The sequence below is a fragment of the Zea mays genome, chromosome 9, assembly GCF_902167145.1.
Source record: "Zea mays cultivar B73 chromosome 9, Zm-B73-REFERENCE-NAM-5.0, whole genome shotgun sequence".
In the NCBI taxonomy this organism is placed as follows: Eukaryota; Viridiplantae; Streptophyta; class Magnoliopsida; order Poales; family Poaceae; genus Zea; species Zea mays.
The window spans coordinates 4,365,920-4,386,676 of NC_050104.1; the positions used below are offsets into that span (position 1 = coordinate 4,365,920).

The window sequence follows — 20,757 nt, forward strand, 5'->3', positions numbered from 1 at the left end:
CAAATCTCTCTTGCTCTTCTTGATTCGAGCTTTGGTACTACATCGAGTTCTTTGTGGATTCATTACTCTTGGAGCTTCTAGCTCCTAGACGACTAGGTGTCTCTTGTGAGTCTCCAAATCTTGTGGAAGACCACAAGAAAGTTTGTATTACCTGCTCGTTTGAGCAAAGATTATTGTGTGGGCTTGACCTTTGTGGTCGGCAAAAGGAGGATTAGGGTTGAAAGAGACCCGGCTCTTTGTGGGCACCTCAACGAGGAAGTAGGGCACCTTGGTGGTGTGATCGAACCTCGGGATAAATCTTGTGTCTCTTGTGTTCTTGCTCATTGTGTTTGTTTGTGTTCTTCGTTCTCTCACCATTGCGTGGAAGATTTGTTTATATATTTTTGGTGTGTGGATTTTGAGAAGTGCCCTTCTCAGATCTACTACTTTGAACCCTGTGGATCAACTAGAACATCTCATTTCCAAAGTTAACTGGGTGAATTTCGAGATCAATTCAGTTTTACCCAGTTTGCTTCTAGTTTTTGTTGAAAAAGTTTTAACTTGCCTATTCACCCCCACTCTAGGCAACTTTCAGTTAGCTAGACCAATAGTTGCATGCAGAGACTAAATTTAAATCATATATTAGAGTTTACTGGACTTTGTGATGTCATCATTGAAACTAGGGTTTAGTTTGGGGTAGAATGATGCTTAGTTTGTAGTATTAGGTTGGGAAGATCCTCTATTGTGAAAGCGTTGTTTTTCTAGCATCGTGTTCTTTAACATGGGTGAATCCCCCAAAGTAAATACCGCACCCATTTTCTTAATGATAGGCATGCAAATATTTTATGAGAAGAAGCATTAAAACGGTATCATTGGTAAAATGTAAATAACTTTTAGAAGGTGATCGTAATACATTAATACAAAACCCTTTTCATTTAGTGTTTAATGAAAAACATAGAAAATTTTGTATTTTCTAGTTAGAGCAAGAGGAAGGTGTATTATGCGGTGACAGAGAACTTAAAAAGCATACTATAAAATACTATAAGAAGTTGTTTGGTCCATCAAATAAATAACAACCTAGTGTTGGTAGATATATATACACTACCGGAATCGACCTCTTTGCCGAGTTCCTGAAGCACTCGACAAAGCCTGGAAAACACTCGGCACAGGCTTTGCCGAGTGCCTCACTCGGCAAAGAGGGCTTGGCAAACAGTACATCGGCAAAGCCTTCTTTGCCGAGTACTTTTTTCGGGCACTCGGCACAGACTTTGCCGAGTGCTAGACAGTACTCGACAAAGAAAAGCTACCGTCACGGCGCCAGAGTGACGGAGACGGCATCTTTGCCAAGTGTATTAGGAGACACTCGGCAAAGAGGTACCTTCTTTGCCGAGTGTTTGTCGATTAACACTCGGCAAAGGATCCGTCAGTGGGTCCCTTTGTTAGCTTCTTTGCCGAGTGCTCTCCGTGGCACTCGGCAAAGCGTGTCTCTTTGCCGAGTGCCAGGTCCACGACACTCGGCAAAGAAGCTATACCGGTGCCCAGGTATTGGTACTTTGCCGAGTGTTATAACCCTGACACTCGGCAAAGCACCTCTTTGCCGAGTGTCACACTCGGCAAAGTGACCAGTAAACATCTTTTTTATTTGTTTTTCCTATTCTATCCAAACAAACAAAAGATACATCACATATATCACATAATCATCACAGACATAAATATCCAACACTAACATTAATATACAAGTTCTCAACACACACTACAAGAGCTACAGGCATTTTCGGCGGCCAGAAGCCGCCGAAAATAAGCCCTTTGCCGCCGAAAATAACCTATTTTCGGCGGCAAAGAAGTTATTTTCGGCGGTGTCTGGCCGCCAAAAAACCGGCCGAAAATAAGGCTTTATTTTCGGCGGCCAGGACCTGGCCGCCGAAAACAGCTTATTTTCGGCGGCTGGCTCCCTGGCCGCCGAAAATAACAGATAATTTCCGGCGGCCACGTAGTCAGCCGCCGGAAATTAAAACTGCCGAAAATAGTATTCTTATTTTCGGCGGCCAGGGAGGCCGCCGAAAATTAATAATTTCAGAGCAAAAAATTTGAAAAAAAATGCGAAAAATAACAGAATTTCATACAAAATTCATACAATAACAGAAATTCCATACAATAACAGAAAATTCATACTTGAGTTCACAACATAAAACTTGAGTCCATACAAATATAAAGTCCACAAATAGTCCATACAAACATAAAATCCACAAATAGTTTATTACAATGCACAGTGCGGCACAAAGCTAACTTAATCACATATCGGGGTCGTTGGAGTTGTGTCCACTACCTCCAGAAGCCAAGAACTGGTTGACGAAGTCGTGTGACGAGTTTGGATCCTAAAGAAAAAAGAAGACATTAATAACGGCATTGGTTACATGTATAACGACTATTCAAACAAATTGTTTGTCAAACTAACCTCTCCTGCATAAGCTCCCTCCCCTGCATAAGCTCCTCCTGGTGCTGGTATGACCGGTGGTGGCGTGTTGTGCCCCATGACCCCGGATCCCTACAAAATCAAGTTTAGTAAAGATTTGAAATTAGGTTGATACAAACGACAAGTCTTAACTAAATTGAATAACCTGATGTGGAGGTGGAGGTGGCGGAGCATGTAATCCCCACTGAGGCATCGACGGCTGAAATTGAGGGAAAACAAATGGTTGCTGTTGTGCCTGCTGTGGAAACCAAGACTGTTGCAAATATAATATATTAGTTATAGAACCAATATCGAGCGTGTTGAGAATAAATAAGACACTCACGTTCATTGCTTGTTGCGCCTGTGCGTTGTAAGCAGCCATGTACTCTGATTGCTGTTGGAGAAATGTCATTTGTTGTTGCAGCATCTCTTCACGAAACTTTTCTTGCTGCTCCCTCATAGCTTCCTCCATGCTAGATACAGAGCGGCGACTACGGCTGCTACTACCACAGCCCGCCTGTTTTTTTATCCTTCTAGTTTACTGTGGGTTTAGAACCTATCCTTGCCTATACATATAGGAACTGGCATGGAGGAAGCATAACCTCGCTGCCACTAAACAATATATTACGTATATATAAAACATAAAATGATATACTATTAATTAAATCAAACTAACTACCACATATCATAATAATGCAACAATTCTACGTACAAATATAATGTACTTGTAAAACTAATAATATAATAGTAATATAAAATTAATGACACAAATACAATATTAATGAAATCAAATTAAACAATAACACTAATCAAACACAAATCAAACAAACATTTACAAATATATGCCACTAATACCTAAACCACATATACCACTAATATATTAATGAAATCAAATTAAACAATAATACTAACCAAACACAAATCAAACAAACATTTACCGATATATATTAATTTCGGCGGCAATTAAATAATGGCCACCGAAAATATGAAATAAAATACGCAAAAAAATTACCTTTGGATGGCGAAGAGTTTGGCGACGACGGCGGAGTGGTAGAAGAAGTAGACGCGGGCGGTCGAACGTAGCGGAGGACGGCAGCGGACGTCGACGGTGGCGGCGGACGGCGCTGGCGGCCGGGGTCGGGCGACGCGGCCGACGGGCAGCACACGGCGGGCGGGGAGCGCGGGGCGGGCAGGGCAGCGCGCGCGCTGTTGGGTAGGGGCAGCAGCGGCGCGGCGGGCAGGCAACCAGCGGCGCGGCGGTGGTCGGCGCGCGGGCGAGCAGAGCGGCAGGGCAGCGCGCGCGGCGGCCGAGCAGGGGCGCGCGCGGGGCAGACGGCGGCGCGAGGCGTCGCGGTGGCGGCGGCGCGGAGAAGAAGACGCGCGGGCTGAGAAAGAGACAGAGAGAAGAAAGGAGTCGGGAGCCGTTTTAAAAGTCTAATTTTCGGCTGCTAGGTTAGAGTCCGCCGAAAATAGGCTTATTTTCGGCGGCTGTGTCAGAAGCCGCCGAAAATAAGCCTATTTTCGGCGGCCAGTGTACGCCGCCGAAAATAGTATATTATTTTCGGCGGCCTACCCCTTGCCGCCGAAAATAATTTTGGCCGCCGAAAATCATGTACAGTGCTGTTGTGACAAACAGTATCAACACAAGTTCAGAAGTATCAACACATAAGTCTCAAGCTCTGACATAAGTATTCAACATAAGTTTTGTAGTCTAAACACTAAAAACATAACTCTCATTGAGGTGGGCGGTTGGACTGGTGCTGTGTTGGGCTGGGTGAACCATGAGGGTTGTTGGATGCCGCATTGAAACTCTATAATTTCATGTGTGGATCTCTTAGGTTTCAATACATAGTGCGTCACAGCTTTCTCGAAACTTTCTCAAATTTTTATCACAGGCTAGCTCTATATATGATATCATGACACGTGGACAAGTTTCACGATTTTCTGACTTTGTTTGTGTTTTATACAATTTTTAAACAACTGGATGGCAAATTCACGGTCATTTTTAGTGAGCATGATGCTCGAAGGTTCCGGTCTGTTCTTGAAATCGGTCGTAACTTGTGTTACCTAACATAGATATCATTTTTGCATGCATGGTTTTCCATGTTTCGAGCCACTTGCAGTTCAAATACGAATTTTCCGAAGAAATTCAAATAAATGAACTAAATGTACTAGCTATAGAAAACACTTTTATAATTGTCCCAAAATGGTACATGTAGGTCTACATAGTGTAGGAACATACCACAAAAAGTTTGGTTGCCAAAATTTAAAAATAAAAATATGCTTTGCCGAGTGCTTAAAAAAGGCACTCGGTAAAGAGGTCTTCGCCGAGTGTCAGCAGGTTGGCACTCGGCAAAGAGGATTCTTTGCCGAGTGTATTTATGTGCCGAGTGTCCTGCACTCGGTAAACGAGCTCGTTACCGAGAGCAGGACTTTGCCGAGTGCCCTACAAAAAGCACTCGGCAAAGCTTCTGGCACTCGGCAAAGGCCCGGATTCCGGTAGTGATAGGTCACATTGTGATTATATTACTCAAGTTTCAAATTTTAAACTGAGATGTTAGTAGCACCTTTTCTATGGATGAGGTACAAAGATGTAATTTTCTAGATGAAACATAGCACAACCCTTCATCCAAATAGTTTTCCACCATTGTTTTATCAAGTTTTCTAGAATATAATAAAATATTATTTGATGGAAACGGTTGTGGAATCCACGAGGGTAATTTTACGTCTTCATAGCCTTAATTATGGAACCATAGTCTTATTCTAAAAAATAGTGATGCAAAGCAAGTTAAAAGTAATGTTCGATGTGAGCTTTGTTTTAAGATTTTCATCAAAGTGGCCACAAAAATTATTTTAATAAAATGCTAGAAACTCAACTTGTGCAACTAGTTGCACCAATCCCATCTTTTCAAAAAAGAAAATCCCCGGTCAACTTCAGATCTCGCCTTCATAAAATGTTAGTGTGATAACCATGAGGGGTGGTAAGACTACTCGGGACCTATCATATCATCCTCAAATAATGAATAACAGTGACAAAGAAGAGAAGGTGGAAGCACCAGCTACCAATGGAAAAGGAAACACTGCCCCACAGAATTACACTTAGCTATATTAAGTCATTTGTCCCCACAGGGGACTCGGTCCCAAGGGACTTGGGTCAAGTCATTCATTTTAAGCGATGTTAGAGACCATAGGGACCCAGGGGACAGTAGAGGGTCATGAGTGATAGTGTTTGGTTCAGTGTCAACGAGGAATGGGACGGGATCAACCCTGAGCTGACCCCCGTCCCTTGTTTTTTGAGGGATAGCCTCATCCACCATTTTTGAAGAATATTCCTTGACTCTAACTTTGGACCTCCAAACCAAACACGGGTCAAGTTAGAATGATCCCATCCCATCCCATCCCTCTTCATCCTTCCCCGTCCATCCATCCAAACACTGAGTGTCCCGAGAAATGAAGGGCTCAAACAATTAAATCCATCGTTAGCGTCCTGTGGCACGAGAGGTCAAAGGATATCAATTATGAGTGTTCTAAATGTGGCCGTCTTAGGGTATTGGGGGCCTCAAACCTTAATCCATTACTAGGTGAGTGCCCGTGCGTTGCAACGGAAACATATAATACCACAATAACTTATGTACAAATGTGTATTATAATGTTATGAGAAAAGATTTCGTAATCCATTTGTGAACCTAGCCATACATAAATTTTGTTATTTTAATCTAGCTATCAAACAAACAACACATCAAAAGAATCAACAAACAACACATCAAACAAACAACACATCAAAAGAATCAACAAACAACACATCAAAAGAATCAGTAATAGCTATCAAACTGGACATTCACTTGAGTTCACAGATATTTGAGATAACTACTTTTTAATACCTAAATACACAATTGAGAGTCCGTCAATATCTTGCATCAGTCAATTGCTATTTGTTTCATGTCAATATCCTTATAGCAGTTCATTTCCACAATCCAAACCCACCTAGAATTCTTCGGGCTGGGAAATTGTAGCTTGTCACGCAACAAGGGGTTAGCTTCAATCAGCTTCTTCGGATCAACAAGCATTATTGCTCTTGCACACCACACTTAGAAAGCTGGTTATTTTTCCTAATAACAAGGCAAGAGCAGAAATCACTCGTTGAGCAAGCTAGAAACAGCTAAAATCCATGACAACAATGACAACAGATCATGCATACAAAAAGACAAGGCTTTCCAGTCAAGTATTAGAAAAGTAGAGATTGAGTTGTACATTTGGTAACTTCTCGATGAATATAGCATCATTAGCGAGCTATATCGCTCTCTTGATATCTTCAAGTGTTGGCTTTTCTATTTCATATGCAATGTTTTCCCTGATTGTAGTTGAGAATAGCACTGGTTCTTGGTTGACAAGACCAAATTTTCCTCTCATCCATCCAAGCTTCATTCTTCTAATGTTGACCCCGTCAATCAAGACTTCTCCAGCATGTGGGTCATAGAACCTTTCCACCAAACTGATCACGGTCGATTTCCCACTGCCGTTGTCACCAACCAGGGCCATTGTTGTTCCACTTGGTACTTGCAACGAGAATTCAGACCTCGTGGGATAGCTGAAGTACACGTCCTTCAGTTGAACATCACCTTTGACATCCTCCAATATGATACCTGTGTTATCATCTATGTCAATATCTGGCTTGCGTTCAATTATCTTGAACATTCTATGTGCTGCTCCTTGGCCTTCTGCGAAAGCTGTCACTGATCGTGTTGCCTGGCCTAAGGACCTACAGAAAAGAAGTATTTATAACCGAAATAAGTAGATATAACCGATGGTCTGAAAGAATAGATACATAATGTTTTGTCTGAAAGATGCATGATTTAATCCTTATTAGGTATTTGGTATTAGAAGTTAAGCAGATGTTTTCCTTGGAAGCGTAAATAGTACACTTTACATTTGAATAGGCAGAAGATAGATACAGTCACTGTCATGTGACAGAGTCGAGGCTCGTCCACACAGAAACATATATTGCTCGCTTATTGTCATTGTTCATTTAAGAAAATTTTAAATGATAATAGAAAACTTACATTACTCCGATCATGACAGACATGATAACAGAAATGACCATGCTACCATTGTAACCTCGCTCGACTATCAGCTTAGATCCATACCAAACAGCTAAGCCATAACTTGAAAATAAGGTTGCCATCACAAAACCGAGTCCAAGGGGATTTACAGCACCTTCTTGCAGAGAAGACCGGTACGCCTTTCTTATGAACATGTTATATTTTTATAGCATGATTCTCGCCATTGAATGAAACAACCTTCAAGATAAACATGGACAGATAAACCAGGTAAGCAGGATATATATCAGGAAGTTACTGGTGATGATAGTTGTGGCAGAACCTCCCAAGTTATTGGGCCCACATGCACCTGTCTTTGTCCCAAAGACCTCAGACAGCTATGCATGTGCACCAGATAACTTAACAGGATCTGTCCGATTGCCCCAAGGATATCGGATAAACCACTTACAACCAGAACCGCGGGATTAAGTAACACAAATCACACACACAAATATTTTTGCAGCGGAAATACTATTACCAAATTTTACAAGTTACAAAAGTTTTATATTATTTTATCGGAGTGATTACAAAAGTATAAGTTCGAAATATATGCTAGCTCAAATGACCATCCTCAATAAGAAGTATAGAAGGGTTACTTAGACTTATAAGAAGGTCGAGCCCACCGGCACTTAACACCATCACAACATCACAAAGTTAGGACCTGAAAAACAACAGGGAATAAAACCCTGAGTACGGAATTACTCAGCAAGACTTACCCGACTAAGGAAAAGACTCTCAAGGGCATGCTGGCTATCAGGGAGTCAAGGTATGGTTTATCAAGAATCAAAGACTCTGTTTTGCAGAAAAGCTTACTACGAGTGGATCCTTAAAATCCAATTTTATTGTCAGGTTAGGTAAAGTTACCTGCATCTAGAGTTTGTTCTACCCTAGTTCAAGCACTTGACCTACACTAGCCAATTTCTTAACAACCCTTCATCTTCACTGGATTGCTACGTGTAAGTCAGTGACCAAGTCTTCATAACCGCGAAGGTACGGCGATCCGAATCGATTATACTCAGCTGAGGATCTCCAATCACACGACATATGTAGCACTTAACCCTTGCATATGTCAACCCGCCACCGGGGTTCTTAAGACCAGATCAGGTTCACGCAAACCGAGAGCACAGATACACCACCGTCCAGCCTCTTGCTACGGAGGGTACACGCTACTCTCGCCACCGCTCCACGCCCATTTCGTGTTATCTTATTCTGGCCTTAGTCTGCCCGAGGCAAGGCTTACCCATGACGAGGCATGTGACCAGTTAAAGGGTCCTCGGTCAGCAGGCCTACATCGAGACGGTCCTTAATCGACTCAGACGGAGACACTACACCGAGACTCTCTTCTCGTGCAAGTCACCCGCCCGGTCTCAGCTTAATCATTTCAACCCAAAGTTTGGTACCTGGCAGAGGTACATCTTTTCCGATATTGAACCCATCACGGCCATGATGGATCCACCATCAAGTTTTATTTTCGAAAACATCCCACCCACTTTTGCCACATCATCTTTTGTAAAAACAAAACATTTTGTTTTGCTAGAGCAACACTAAGCATAACAAAACCTTTTGTAAAACGGTGATCAAGGAAGGTAATCAAATTCAAGGAAGGTAATGCAGGAATTGTTTTAGCAATCAACTCCTATCACCTAATGCATCAATCAAGTGAGAAAGATTTTAAAAACACAAGGAGGTGGCAAATGCACCGGGGCTTGCCTGAGTAACACTAGGTTAGTGTTGTTAGGTGACGTCCGCTTGACGAGTATCCTTCGACCGAGCACTTGCTTGATTTAACCATCTTCAGGTTGATTCTTCAGCTTCAGCTTGCAGATTAGCCCGCGCTTGGGGTCGACTTGGCTCGTCTTGCGCATCTCGTGATTAATTAACGTACCTGAATGAAATGCATTATGCACATGAATGCATATCGACAAGAATTTCACACACCTAAATAGTGCTACGCGATAGCAGAACACCTAGCGGCGAGGCGTTGCACAAGTTCATACGGAAATACTAGTTATCGATATACGACTACGCGTAATAATTACACTTTTCTAAATTAAACGAATCTAACGCAAACATTACGAAACACAAACAATACATTTTTAACATAATTAGCCTAAACACAACTTATCAGTTAATTAATTAGAACACTAAACCTATCCTACTCATCACCCACATATCTCATATGTATATATATATATATAAACCAATACACTATATACGATGAAGCATTTTAATAAACAATTAATACAACCACGACGCACGGTTACTACCGTCTAGAGAACTGACACAACTAATATAACTAATTAATCCAAGCCTTGAACTAATATTAACAACTAGCGAATCCAGTGTACTATTACTAGTCGATACAAAATTCATGAGAACGACGATGTTTCCAGTTCAGACTATCCATCAAACATTAAGCATGCGATAAACAACGTCCTTCCCGTCATCGCCCAACAGCTAGAATTCCACTTCTACCATCGACCCCATAACATCACACAACCTAACGACATAATAACGGATCTAGCCATAATTACCAAGTGCACACCTCGCATTACTGGTATTTCTAACTTAATCGTATTCGTATACAAAGCGTCTTATTTTACGATCATAAAACCGATAGTAAAAATAGCGAATCGGCTCACCACACCACAACTCGATTTGGTAGTTGCCTGAACGACGACGGCCTTCAGCTTGACGACGAGATCGAATAGAGAATGGTGAGCATGAGGATTTCACAGCGAGGATGAGCGACAACTTGGATTTTTGATCCGACATTTAATCGAACACAACGGAAGCGAGGAACTGGGGCTGCACAGGGACGTTCGGCCGGGCACGGCAAGCGGAGAGAGGAACGCGCGCCGGTGAGGGAGATCCGACGAGCTACAGCTGGGCGTGACGAGCAGCGGAGAGAAGCAGGCGGCCGAGTTGGGAGGGAGGCTGCGCGCAGACCGAACACTGGCGAACTCGCGCGCGTGGGGAAACAGCAAGCGCGATGCCCAGGGAGTTCGGCCGGACGAGCGCAGGGACCAAACACCGGCCATGGGAGGAATCTCAGGCGCCGAGCAGGGAACCAGAGACGCGACAATAGGGAGGAGACGCGGCCATGGGAAGGCGATCCGGTGAGCTCGCAGCGGATCCGAGCTGGGGGCTGGGCACCGAGCAAGCTGCAACCGGGAGGAAATAGGAGCGACCGAGCGCCATGGGAGCTCCAAGGCCGAGAACTGACGATGCGCGGCTATGGAGATGAGGAAGAAGATGGGAGGAGCTCGGCTGGGCGCTAGTTGCAGGAAGAACCGGCCAGGCGTGGTCGAGCAGGGGCGCGACACTGGAGCAGGCGCGCCGTCCGAGCAGGGGCAGAGAGGAGCTAAAGAGGCGCCGACCATGGAAGAGCTAGAGCAGGGACGAACGCCAGCGACGGCCATCCAATACAGGGGAGATGGGACGCCAGCCACCAACAGAAAGAGAGGGAAACAGAGTCAACCGAACTTGGGCAGGGGCGAGCTCGACCACCAGGAGCAAAGAGAGGGCGGCCATCAGGGCGTGAGCATAGGGACCGCCATGGATGGGGAAGACGCCATGGGGGAGCTTGGTCATGGACTCTGCAGGGATGCCGATCTGGGGAAACTCGCCATGGGAGATCCGGCCGACGGCACCTGAGGGAGATGAAGCCGAGCGGAGGGCTGTTCGTGCGAGGAAAAAGCTTGGGGCAGAGGAGCAGGGAGCTCCATGGACTGAGGGGGCGCGCGTCAGGAAGCGGCGCGGTTGGCTGAAGAAGAAGACGCGCGTGAAGATAAGGAGCAAGGGACGGCGACTGTAGAAAATATCAGGGGTAGGAAGCGGTGCGCGGATAGGATAGAAAAACAGATATTTTCATATTTCTTTTTTTTATTATTTCTTCAGCCAAAAAAAATTCACGGATATTTTGAGGTCGGATCACTCATCTGCTTTTGTTCCGAATATTTGATGTGGTATTTATTTTATAGTCAGATAAATCTTTACCAGGTATTGATATCCGAAGATTTAAAGCTGGCAAGAAACCTACAGACCGAATTAAATGGATTTCGACTTCGGTATTTTAATCTATACTTGGTTCAGTTGACTTCAGATGATTTCCGTTCACTTCTCAAATACTCGACTAGAGGACAATTTAATTAAATATCCATAGATGTGATGTTACAGATGACAAAAAGGGGATTACTTTATTTTACACCGGAAACTTAGTCGTCAGGTTATATTTAATTGGCCTGGGATAAAATCGTCCGAGTGGGTCGAGCTTTCAAATTTTGTATTCGCGCGAACGATAAATTTTAAATAATCATCGGACGCACCGTTTTTCGGAACGACTTTGTTTCGAACAACACGAAAATTTCGAAAGAGCCCGGATAGATAAAATAAAAACGATGTCGCACTCGCGACAAACGGAACGGATGCGATATAAAATCGCGATAACGAGGATGATTAAAATTTAAAATCCGTTTTGTCCACTGATATTACGTGCTCAAATTCGTACTCGTTGTCGAGCAGAATATAAACACCTGGGGTGTTACAGCCCTCCCCCCTTAATAGAATCTCGTCCCGAGATTCGGAGCGAAAGACTTCTAAGGGTAGAGAAGCATGTAAACCATCCATATCAGCGATAACCCTAAGACAGTCTGGAGCGAAGGCGAGTGTCTCAGAATATGATTTCTCCAGTGAACATATCATGTATCGCCCTAGGCTAATTTAAAAATGTCCATTAGTAGAGGCGATATCTGCCAGCAGAACACATAAGGTTCCATGGGTGCAGTTTGTTTTTTCTGATGACACTGTACTATCTGAGTCTGTTGAACGAGCAGTAAATACACGATTTTACCCAAACAGAATCAGATGCAACCTCTTGGGTAAAACACACAGAAAGAGGTTTACCAACAAGTGGTTACAGGAAATTCATAGCACGGGGAACGGGTGTGAATGTCAAACAACATCAAAGTTACCTCGTGCTAGCCAGAGAATTCGAGCCCAAGAAAATGATAAAGACTCGAAAATCACTAGTGAAGGCATCTATAAATGCAGACTTCATGTCTATTCTATTTTATCAAGCACTAGTCACGGCTCGACTTTATCACACACGCTGGAAAAGCACACGTGAGGCGTTCGAGACACGACTAGAGCGATAATTAGGTGGTTTCTGGTCGACTTAACTTGGTTTTTGTAAGTACTTTCTCAAGATGGGTTGAACCAAAGTGAGTTTAGACAACTCGATAAAACGATCTCTAAACTCAACCTTTGTTCACAATGCAGTCACAAGTTAGTAAAACCAACTTGTTGAACTACTTTTGACATTGAGCAAGTCCTCTCAATACCATCTGTAAGCCAACGGTCGAGAGTTCACTCTTGTTAACAGTTGACCATGCATTTGGGTAGAAATCCATTTGGTCATGTTGTTCATCCGTTTTTGCATGCGAGATGAACCATCCACTTGGTTAGGGAATACATGGATTAAGTAAGAGAACAACTGGACAAACTCCTGCATTTCAGCTGTAGGGAAAATCAATCTCCATTTTAGAGCTAATCAGCTGTCTTCCAACACTAAAAAGCTCCAAGGTTTCACCTTTACACAAAGGATGTAAAGGGAACTTGTATAAGTAATCACTATCAAGATCAAAGAAAAGAGACCACACACGAAAGTGGTATGCCCTTTTTGGATCCAATAAAGATGATATATGTTGCTTGATCACTTCACAAACAACATAGAATTTGTTTCAAGGGAAGGTCCACGAAAGATAACACATCAGTGTAGTTCCACAATGGATCATGACTAGGGACCTTGATACCAGCATGCGCCAAGCAGCATAACCTTGCGTGTACATTCACAAGGGGCTCTCAGTTTCGCAGCGGCACCATAAGTCATTAATCGTGACACCATCACCGAACTGGCACCAATAAAGAATCTCACGTGGTAAGAACAATTTGTGCAAGAGATAACATATCGATATAGTCTCATAATGGATTATGACTACTAACGGTAATACCAGCGCGTGCCAAGTAGCGTAACCATGTGCTGATCACCCACAGGAGGCCCTCGGTTTCAGCGCGATGCCATCGGTTTTAGTCATAACACCATTACCAGACGTAACCAATAAGAAATCTCACACGACACCAATGGATTAAACGGGGGTGACAATATACAAAGAAATACTCCACCTGTAAAAATGGTTACAAGTAGAGACCAAATAGATCATGGCCCGATGAAAGGAACAAGACATGGCCATAACCTAAACTTGATGAAAGGAGTACGATGGAAGACTGTTATTTCAGCCCAAGCATATTTCTATGGCCATCACAGAGATTACAAGGTCAAGAATTAGTATCTGATTAGATACAGGGGAAAACAATCATAAGATTAAATTGGTATGCCTTCGAGAGACATAAGGAAACCAAAGGCATCAAACTTTAAGAAAATGGTCGGACAAGCCTTTCCTGGATTAGGTTGATAAAGCAACATGGTGATCCTTAAGAACAGGCAAACTGGATAAGGGACATCAGCTTGTGCCAATCGAATAAGGATATGGTTTAGGATGGAAATATGATAACTAAAAGTCACAGATTAAATAGCGAGGACACAGACTCAAGATTCTAGCTTTAAGCTCATGCACATCTTACGCTGGATAAAGAAATTTACCCAAACACCCATTTGCATGAGTTTGGTCATGGAGGGATAACAAAAAATTCAAATTGGGTCATGGTTCACCAACTAAGAACATGGCCTAGATTTGGGTTTAGGCAATCAAGTCTCTAACCTTCTATCGACACATAAAGCACAAGAGCACATATAAAGTACCCTAAAAGGTCACCTAAAGAATGGAGGACACCTATTTCATCGAAGTTCATAATTCAGCATTACACCATATTATCTACAATCAATGGTTACTAGAATAAAGATGAGAAAAGCATCTTGGGTGTATAGGTGACAAACATGATGCAACAATCAGGATGCATGCTCGTCCTACACGTCCTCACGAGTTTTGCCAACACACTGTGGCAATAACGTTCTATATTGGTGGCATAATTACGATTCTCACGGTATTTTGCTAGTCGTCAACTACACATACGTTTTCGAGGTTAGTGTACCTGCAGAAAATCCATTGCAGCCCAATTTCCCAATGATGCAAGTCACACATGACAGTTTATCACAGTTTATACTCCATATATTTCTATATGGAGGCCAGCTCATCATTAAGCACCGAGCCACGCATAGGTGCCGTTGCCACACTTTAACCATAGGGCAACTCATTATGGTAACTCACCTTCTTACCTGAGCGTAGGTGCGTCATTACAAGTACATTACACTTCTCAGTATTCCCATGTCTGTATACCCATACACATCCATGGGGTACTGAATTCCCGGAAAAGTAATTACTCCACATCGCAGCCTTCATATATACATATGTGTAACATGTATATAATCAAGCGCTACAATTAAGCACTCCCCTAGACCGACGGTTGTTCGGTCATGCTCTCACAACTCACCTTACCTTGGGCGTCGATCCATTCAAAACTGAATGGCCACAAAAATAACAATACACATGTATGCAATACCCCCGGTTGTGGGTTAGTGGTTTTCAAATAAGCCACCTAATGGTCCTTAGTTTAGGGCTTAACAGAGGATGTCGCTAGCATTATAGTTTTTGAAAACTATTTTTCAAAGCCAAACAATGTTTTTAGTTGAAAATAGGTTTTTCAAAACCAAAACTTTTGTTTTAAAAATACGTATGTGACCGTAGATACTTAATCCAGCTCCGATACCAGCTGTGGCAGAACCTCCCAAGTTATTGGGCCCACATGCACCTGTCTTTGTCCCAAAGACCTCAGACAGCTATGCATGTGCACCAGATAACTTAACAGGATCTGTCTGATTGCCCCAAGGACATCGGATAAACCACTTACAACCAGAACCGCGGGATTAAGTAACACAAATCACACACACAAATATTTTTGCAGCGGAAATACTATTACCAAATTTTACAAGTTACAAAAGTTTTATATTATTTTATCGGAGTGATTACAAAAGTATAAGTTCGAAATATATGCTAGCTCAAATGACCATCCTCAATAAGAAGTATAGAAGGGTTACTTAGACTTATAAGAAGGTCGAGCCCACCGGCACTTAACACCATCACAACATCACAAAGTTAGGACCTGAAAAACAACAGGGAATAAAACCCTGAGTACGGAATTACTCAGCAAGACTTACCCGACTAAGGAAAAGACTCTCAAGGGCATGCTGGCTATCAGGGAGTCAAGGTATGGTTTATCAAGAATCAAAGACTCTGTTTTGCAGAAAAGCTTACTACGAGTGGATCCTTAAAATCCAATTTTATTGTCAGGTTAGGTAAAGTTACCTGCATCTAGAGTTTGTTCTACCCTAGTTCAAGCACTTGACCTACACTAGCCAATTTCTTAACAACCCTTCATCTTCACTGGATTGCTACGTGTAAGTCAGTGACCAAGTCTTCATAACCGCGAAGGTACGGCGATCCGAATCGATTATACTCAGCTGAGGATCTCCAATCACACGACATATGTAGCACTTAACCCTTGCATATGTCAACCCGCCACCGGGGTTCTTAAGACCAGATCAGGTTCACGCAAACCGAGAGCACAGATACACCACCGTCCAGCCTCTTGCTACGGAGGGTACACGCTACTCTCGCCACCGCTCCACGCCCATTTCGTGTTATCTTATTCTGGCCTTAGTCTGCCCGAGGCAAGGCTTACCCATGACGAGGCATGTGACCAGTTAAAGGGTCCTCGGTCAGCAGGCCTACATCGAGACGGTCCTTAATCGACTCAGACGGAGACACTACACCGAGACTCTCTTCTCGTGCAAGTCACCCGCCCGGTCTCAGCTTAATCATTTCAACCCAAAGTTTGGTACCTGGCAGAGGTACATCTTTTCCGATGTTGAACCCATCACGGCCATGATGGATCCACCATCAAGTTTTATTTTCGAAAACATCCCACCCACTTTTGCCACATCATCTTTTGTAAAAACAAAACATTTTGTTTTGCTAGAGCAACACTAAGCATAACAAAACCTTTTGTAAAACGGTGATCAAGGAAGGTAATCAAATTCAAGGAAGGTAATGCAGGAATTGTTTTAGCAATCAACTCCTATCACCTAATGCATCAATCAAGTGAGAAAGATTTTAAAAACACAAGGAGGTGGCAAATGCACCGGGGCTTGCCTGAGTAACACTAGGTTAGTGTTGTTAGGTGACGTCCGCTTGACGAGTATCCTTCGACCGAGCACTTGCTTGATTTAACCATCTTCAGGTTGATTCTTCAGCTTCAGCTTGCAGATTAGCCCGCGCTTGGGGTCGACTTGGCTCGTCTTGCGCATCTCGTGATTAATTAACGTACCTGAATGAAATGCATTATGCACATGAATGCATATCGACAAGAATTTCACACACCTAAATAGTGCTACGCGATAGCAGAACACCTAGCGGCGAGGCGTTGCACAAGTTCATACGGAAATACTAGTTATCGATATACGACTACGCGTAATAATTACACTTTTCTAAATTAAACGAATCTAACGCAAACATTACGAAACACAAACAATACATTTTTAACATAATTAGCCTAAACACAACTTATCAGTTAATTAATTAGAACACTAAACCTATCCTACTCATCACCCACATATCTCATATGTATATATATATATAAACCAATACACTATATACGATGAAGCATTTTAATAAACAATTAATACAACCACGACGCACGGTTACTACCGTCTAGAGAACTGACACAACTAATATAACTAATTAATCCAAGCCTTGAACTAATATTAACAACTAGCGAATCCAGTGTACTATTACTAGTCGATACAAAATTCATGAGAACGACGATGTTTCCAGTTCAGACTATCCATCAAACATTAAGCATGCGATAAACAACGTCCTTCCCGTCATCGCCCAACAGCTAGAATTCCACTTCTACCATCGACCCCATAACATCACACAACCTAACGACATAATAACGGATCTAGCCATAATTATCAAGTGCACACCTCGCATTACTGGTATTTCTAACTTAATCGTATTCGTATACAAAGCGTCTTATTTTACGATCATAAAACCGATAGTAAAAATAGCGAATCGGCTCACCACACCACAACTCGATTTGGTAGTTGCCTGAACGACGACGGCCTTCAGCTTGACGACGAGATCGAATAGAGAATGGTGAGCATGAGGATTTCACAGCGAGGATGAGCGACAACTTGGATTTTTGATCCGACATTTAATCGAACACAACGGAAGCGAGGAACTGGGGCTGCACAGGGACGTTCGGCCGGGCACGGCAAGCGGAGAGAGGAACGCGCGCCGGTGAGGGAGATCCGACGAGCTACAGCTGGGCGTGACGAGCAGCGGAGAGAAGCAGGCGGCCGAGTTGGGAGGGAGGCTGCGCGCAGACCGAACACTGGCGAACTCGCGCGCGTGGGGAAACAGCAAGCGCGATGCCCAGGGAGTTCGGCCGGACGAGCGCAGGGACCAAACACCGGCCATGGGAGGAATCTCAGGCGCCGAGCAGGGAACCAGAGACGCGACAATAGGGAGGAGACGCGGCCATGGGAAGGCGATCCGGTGAGCTCGCAGCGGATCCGAGCTGGGGGCTGGGCACCGAGCAAGCTGCAACCGGGAGGAAATAGGAGCGACCGAGCGCCATGGGAGCTCCAAGGCCGAGAACTGACGACGCGCGGCTATGGAGATGAGGAAGAAGATGGGAGGAGCTCGGCTGGGCGCTAGTTGCAGGAAGAACCGGCCAGGCGTGGTCGAGCAGGGGCGCGACACTGGAGCAGGCGCGCCGTCCGAGCAGGGGCAGAGAGGAGCTAAAGAGGCGCCGACCATGGAAGAGCTAGAGCAGGGACGAACGCCAGCGACGGCCATCCAATACAGGGGAGATGGGACGCCAGCCACCAACAGAAAGAGAGGGAAACAGAGTCAACCGAACTTGGGCAGGGGCGAGCTCGACCACCAGGAGCAAAGAGAGGGCGGCCATCAGGGCGTGAGCATAGGGACCGCCATGGATGGGGAAGACGCCATGGGGGAGCTTGGTCATGGACTCTGCAGGGATGCCGATCTGGGGAAACTCGCCATGGGTGATCCGGCCGACGGCACCTGAGGGAGATGAAGCCGAGCGGAGGGCTGTTCGTGCGAGGAAAAAGCTTGGGGCAGAGGAGCAGGGAGCTCCATGGACTGAGGGGGCGCGCGTCAGGAAGCGGCGCGGTTGGCTGAAGAAGAAGACGCGCGTGAAGATAAGGAGCAAGGGACGGCGACTGTAGAAAATATCAGGGGTAGGAAGCGGTGCGCGGATAGGATAGAAAAACAGATATTTTCATATTTCTTTTTTTTATTATTTCTTCAGCCAAAAAAAATTCACGGATATTTTGAGGTCGGATCACTCATCTGCTTTTGTTCCGAATATTTGATGTGGTATTTATTTTATAGTCAGATAAATCTTTACCAGGTATTGATATCCGAAGATTTAAAGCTGGCAAGAAAACTACAGACCGAATTAAATGGATTTCGACTTCGGTATTTTAATCTATACTTGGTTCAGTTGACTTCAGATGATTTCCGTTCACTTCTCAAATACTCGACTAGAGGACAATTTAATTAAGAGAACATATCTAATGCACATGGAAGATTGGTGCACATGGTGCACATATTAAATCATCACCACTCATTTTAGATCTAACGTCTCTAGTTGTTTGGTATATTTTGCTAAGGACACCCTCCAACGTGGTGGTGTGTAGTGGTGGAAGGTATTCTTTGTAAATTGAATGATCAATTAGAGGCGTTAGATTTAAAATGAGTGGTGGTGATTTAATATGTGCACCATGTGCACCAATCCTCCATGTGCACCAGATATGTCCTCTTTAATTAAATATCCATAGATGTGATGTTACAGATGACAAAAAGGGGATTACTTTATTTTACACCGGAAACTTAGTCGTCAGGTTATATTTAATTGGCCTGGGATAAAATCGTCCGAGTGGGTCGAGCTTTCAAATTTTGTATTCGCGCGAACGATAAATTTTAAATAATCATCGGACGCACCGTTTTTCGGAACGACTTTGTTTCGAACAACACGAAAATTTCGAAAGAGCCCGGATAGATAAAATAAAAACGATGTCGCACTCGCGACAAACGGAACGGATGCGATATAAAATCGCGATAACGAGGATGATTAAAATTTAAAATCCGTTTTGTCCACTGATATTACGTGCTCAAATTCGTACTCGTTGTCGAGCAGAATATAAACACCTGGGGTGTTACAATAGTAAATGAATAGACAAAACAAAAATAAGTGTTTGCTAGCTAGTAGGACAAACCGTCCTAATGGCACCAAGAGTTTGCTCCACGACGTTTCCAGCATCATTGTAGTTTGCTTGCATTCGGGTGGAGAGCCCTGTCATCAACTTTGAAACAATTACACTGGCAATGGCAATCGGAGGGACGCTTGAATGCATGACAAGGGCCAGGAGCCATCCTCTCGTGCGTTGCTACGGAGTCAACGTGTTAGATTAAAGTACATTGAGATACACAATGACTATACTCTTGTTAATGTCTTTTAAATGTTAAAGAGGTATACATACCATAAATATACATATGTGCTTGTACTTTGCCATGAAAATTAAAAAGAAAATCACCAAATTCATGCACCAGTTTGTTGTAAGATATAAATATTATAAAATCAGATAAAGAAATATTACAGAAAAGATATAGTAATCTATTACATTGTTCTAAAGAATGCAGGGAAGCACAACACAAGACATGTGTTTTTCAATTTGCACACATGTGTCAACAAAAACAGCAAAACAGGATGCTTGCAACATAAAATTTAAGTTGAATTGTGAAATGCAAGCATAATAGATGGGTAAACCATGCTATAATTAATATGAAAATAGGACATAGAAGCAACAATATTTGAAGATAAAGCGGAATACATAGTGGTGAAATTTGCTCAGAGATATTACAACAACTACATGGCTCAATGCTATATTCTTGTAGAATTTGCAATAATACCATCTGTTGTTCGAGTAGTGCAATAAAGTATAACCTGCACAATTATAGCAATTGGATATATTTAATCTGACCACCCAAAATTCCTCATGTCCATAGTAATAAAAATAGTACCGGGTCCTCAGTTTTCCAAATTCAATGATTTGTGTAGGAG

The 20,757-nt window shown here is 43.3% G+C and overlaps 2 protein-coding genes across 6 annotated transcripts; both read right to left on the minus strand.

Annotated features, from left to right (window-relative positions):
* Positions 1-6,554: 6,554 nt before the first annotated feature.
* Positions 6,555-11,817, minus strand: LOC100384170 (uncharacterized). 4 transcript variants are annotated; one of them, XM_020544429.2, is made up of 3 exons: positions 10,170-11,817; positions 7,646-7,728; positions 6,555-7,190 (listed from the first exon to the last, which is right to left on the minus strand). In XM_020544429.2, exon 1 carries the CDS (start codon positions 10,947-10,949, stop codon positions 10,260-10,262), a length of 690 nt encoding a protein of 229 aa, XP_020400018.1. In that variant the 5' UTR covers positions 10,950-11,817; the 3' UTR covers positions 6,555-7,190; positions 7,646-7,728; positions 10,170-10,259. The 4 variants fall into 4 exon arrangements, with proteins under 4 accessions (XP_020400018.1, XP_008660631.2, XP_020400019.1 ...); XM_008662409.3 differs by having other exon boundaries at positions 7,492-7,728; XM_020544430.2 differs by lacking the exons at positions 6,555-7,190; positions 7,646-7,728 and adding an exon at positions 9,365-9,412.
* Positions 11,818-16,881: 5,064 nt separating this feature from the next.
* LOC111589228 (uncharacterized) lies at positions 16,882-19,073 on the minus strand. 2 transcript variants are annotated; one of them, XR_002264777.3, is made up of 2 exons: positions 17,685-19,073; positions 16,882-16,929 (listed from the first exon to the last, which is right to left on the minus strand). XR_002264777.3 is itself a non-coding variant. In XM_023301075.2 (1 exon), exon 1 carries the CDS (start codon positions 18,462-18,464, stop codon positions 17,775-17,777), a length of 690 nt encoding a protein of 229 aa, XP_023156843.1. In that variant the 5' UTR covers positions 18,465-19,073; the 3' UTR covers positions 17,417-17,774. The 2 variants fall into 2 exon arrangements, 1 of the variants encoding a protein (XP_023156843.1); XM_023301075.2 differs by lacking the exon at positions 16,882-16,929 and having other exon boundaries at positions 17,417-19,073.
* Positions 19,074-20,757: the final 1,684 nt, after the last annotated feature.

Coding starts and splice junctions, on each gene's coding strand:
- LOC111589228 (XM_023301075.2), bottom strand. CDS start 18,464: ATGGCCGTCGCTGGCGTTCGTCCCTGCTCTAGCTCTTCCATGGTCGGC.
- LOC100384170 (XM_020544429.2), bottom strand. CDS start 10,949: ATGGCCGTCGCTGGCGTTCGTCCCTGCTCTAGCTCTTCCATGGTCGGC.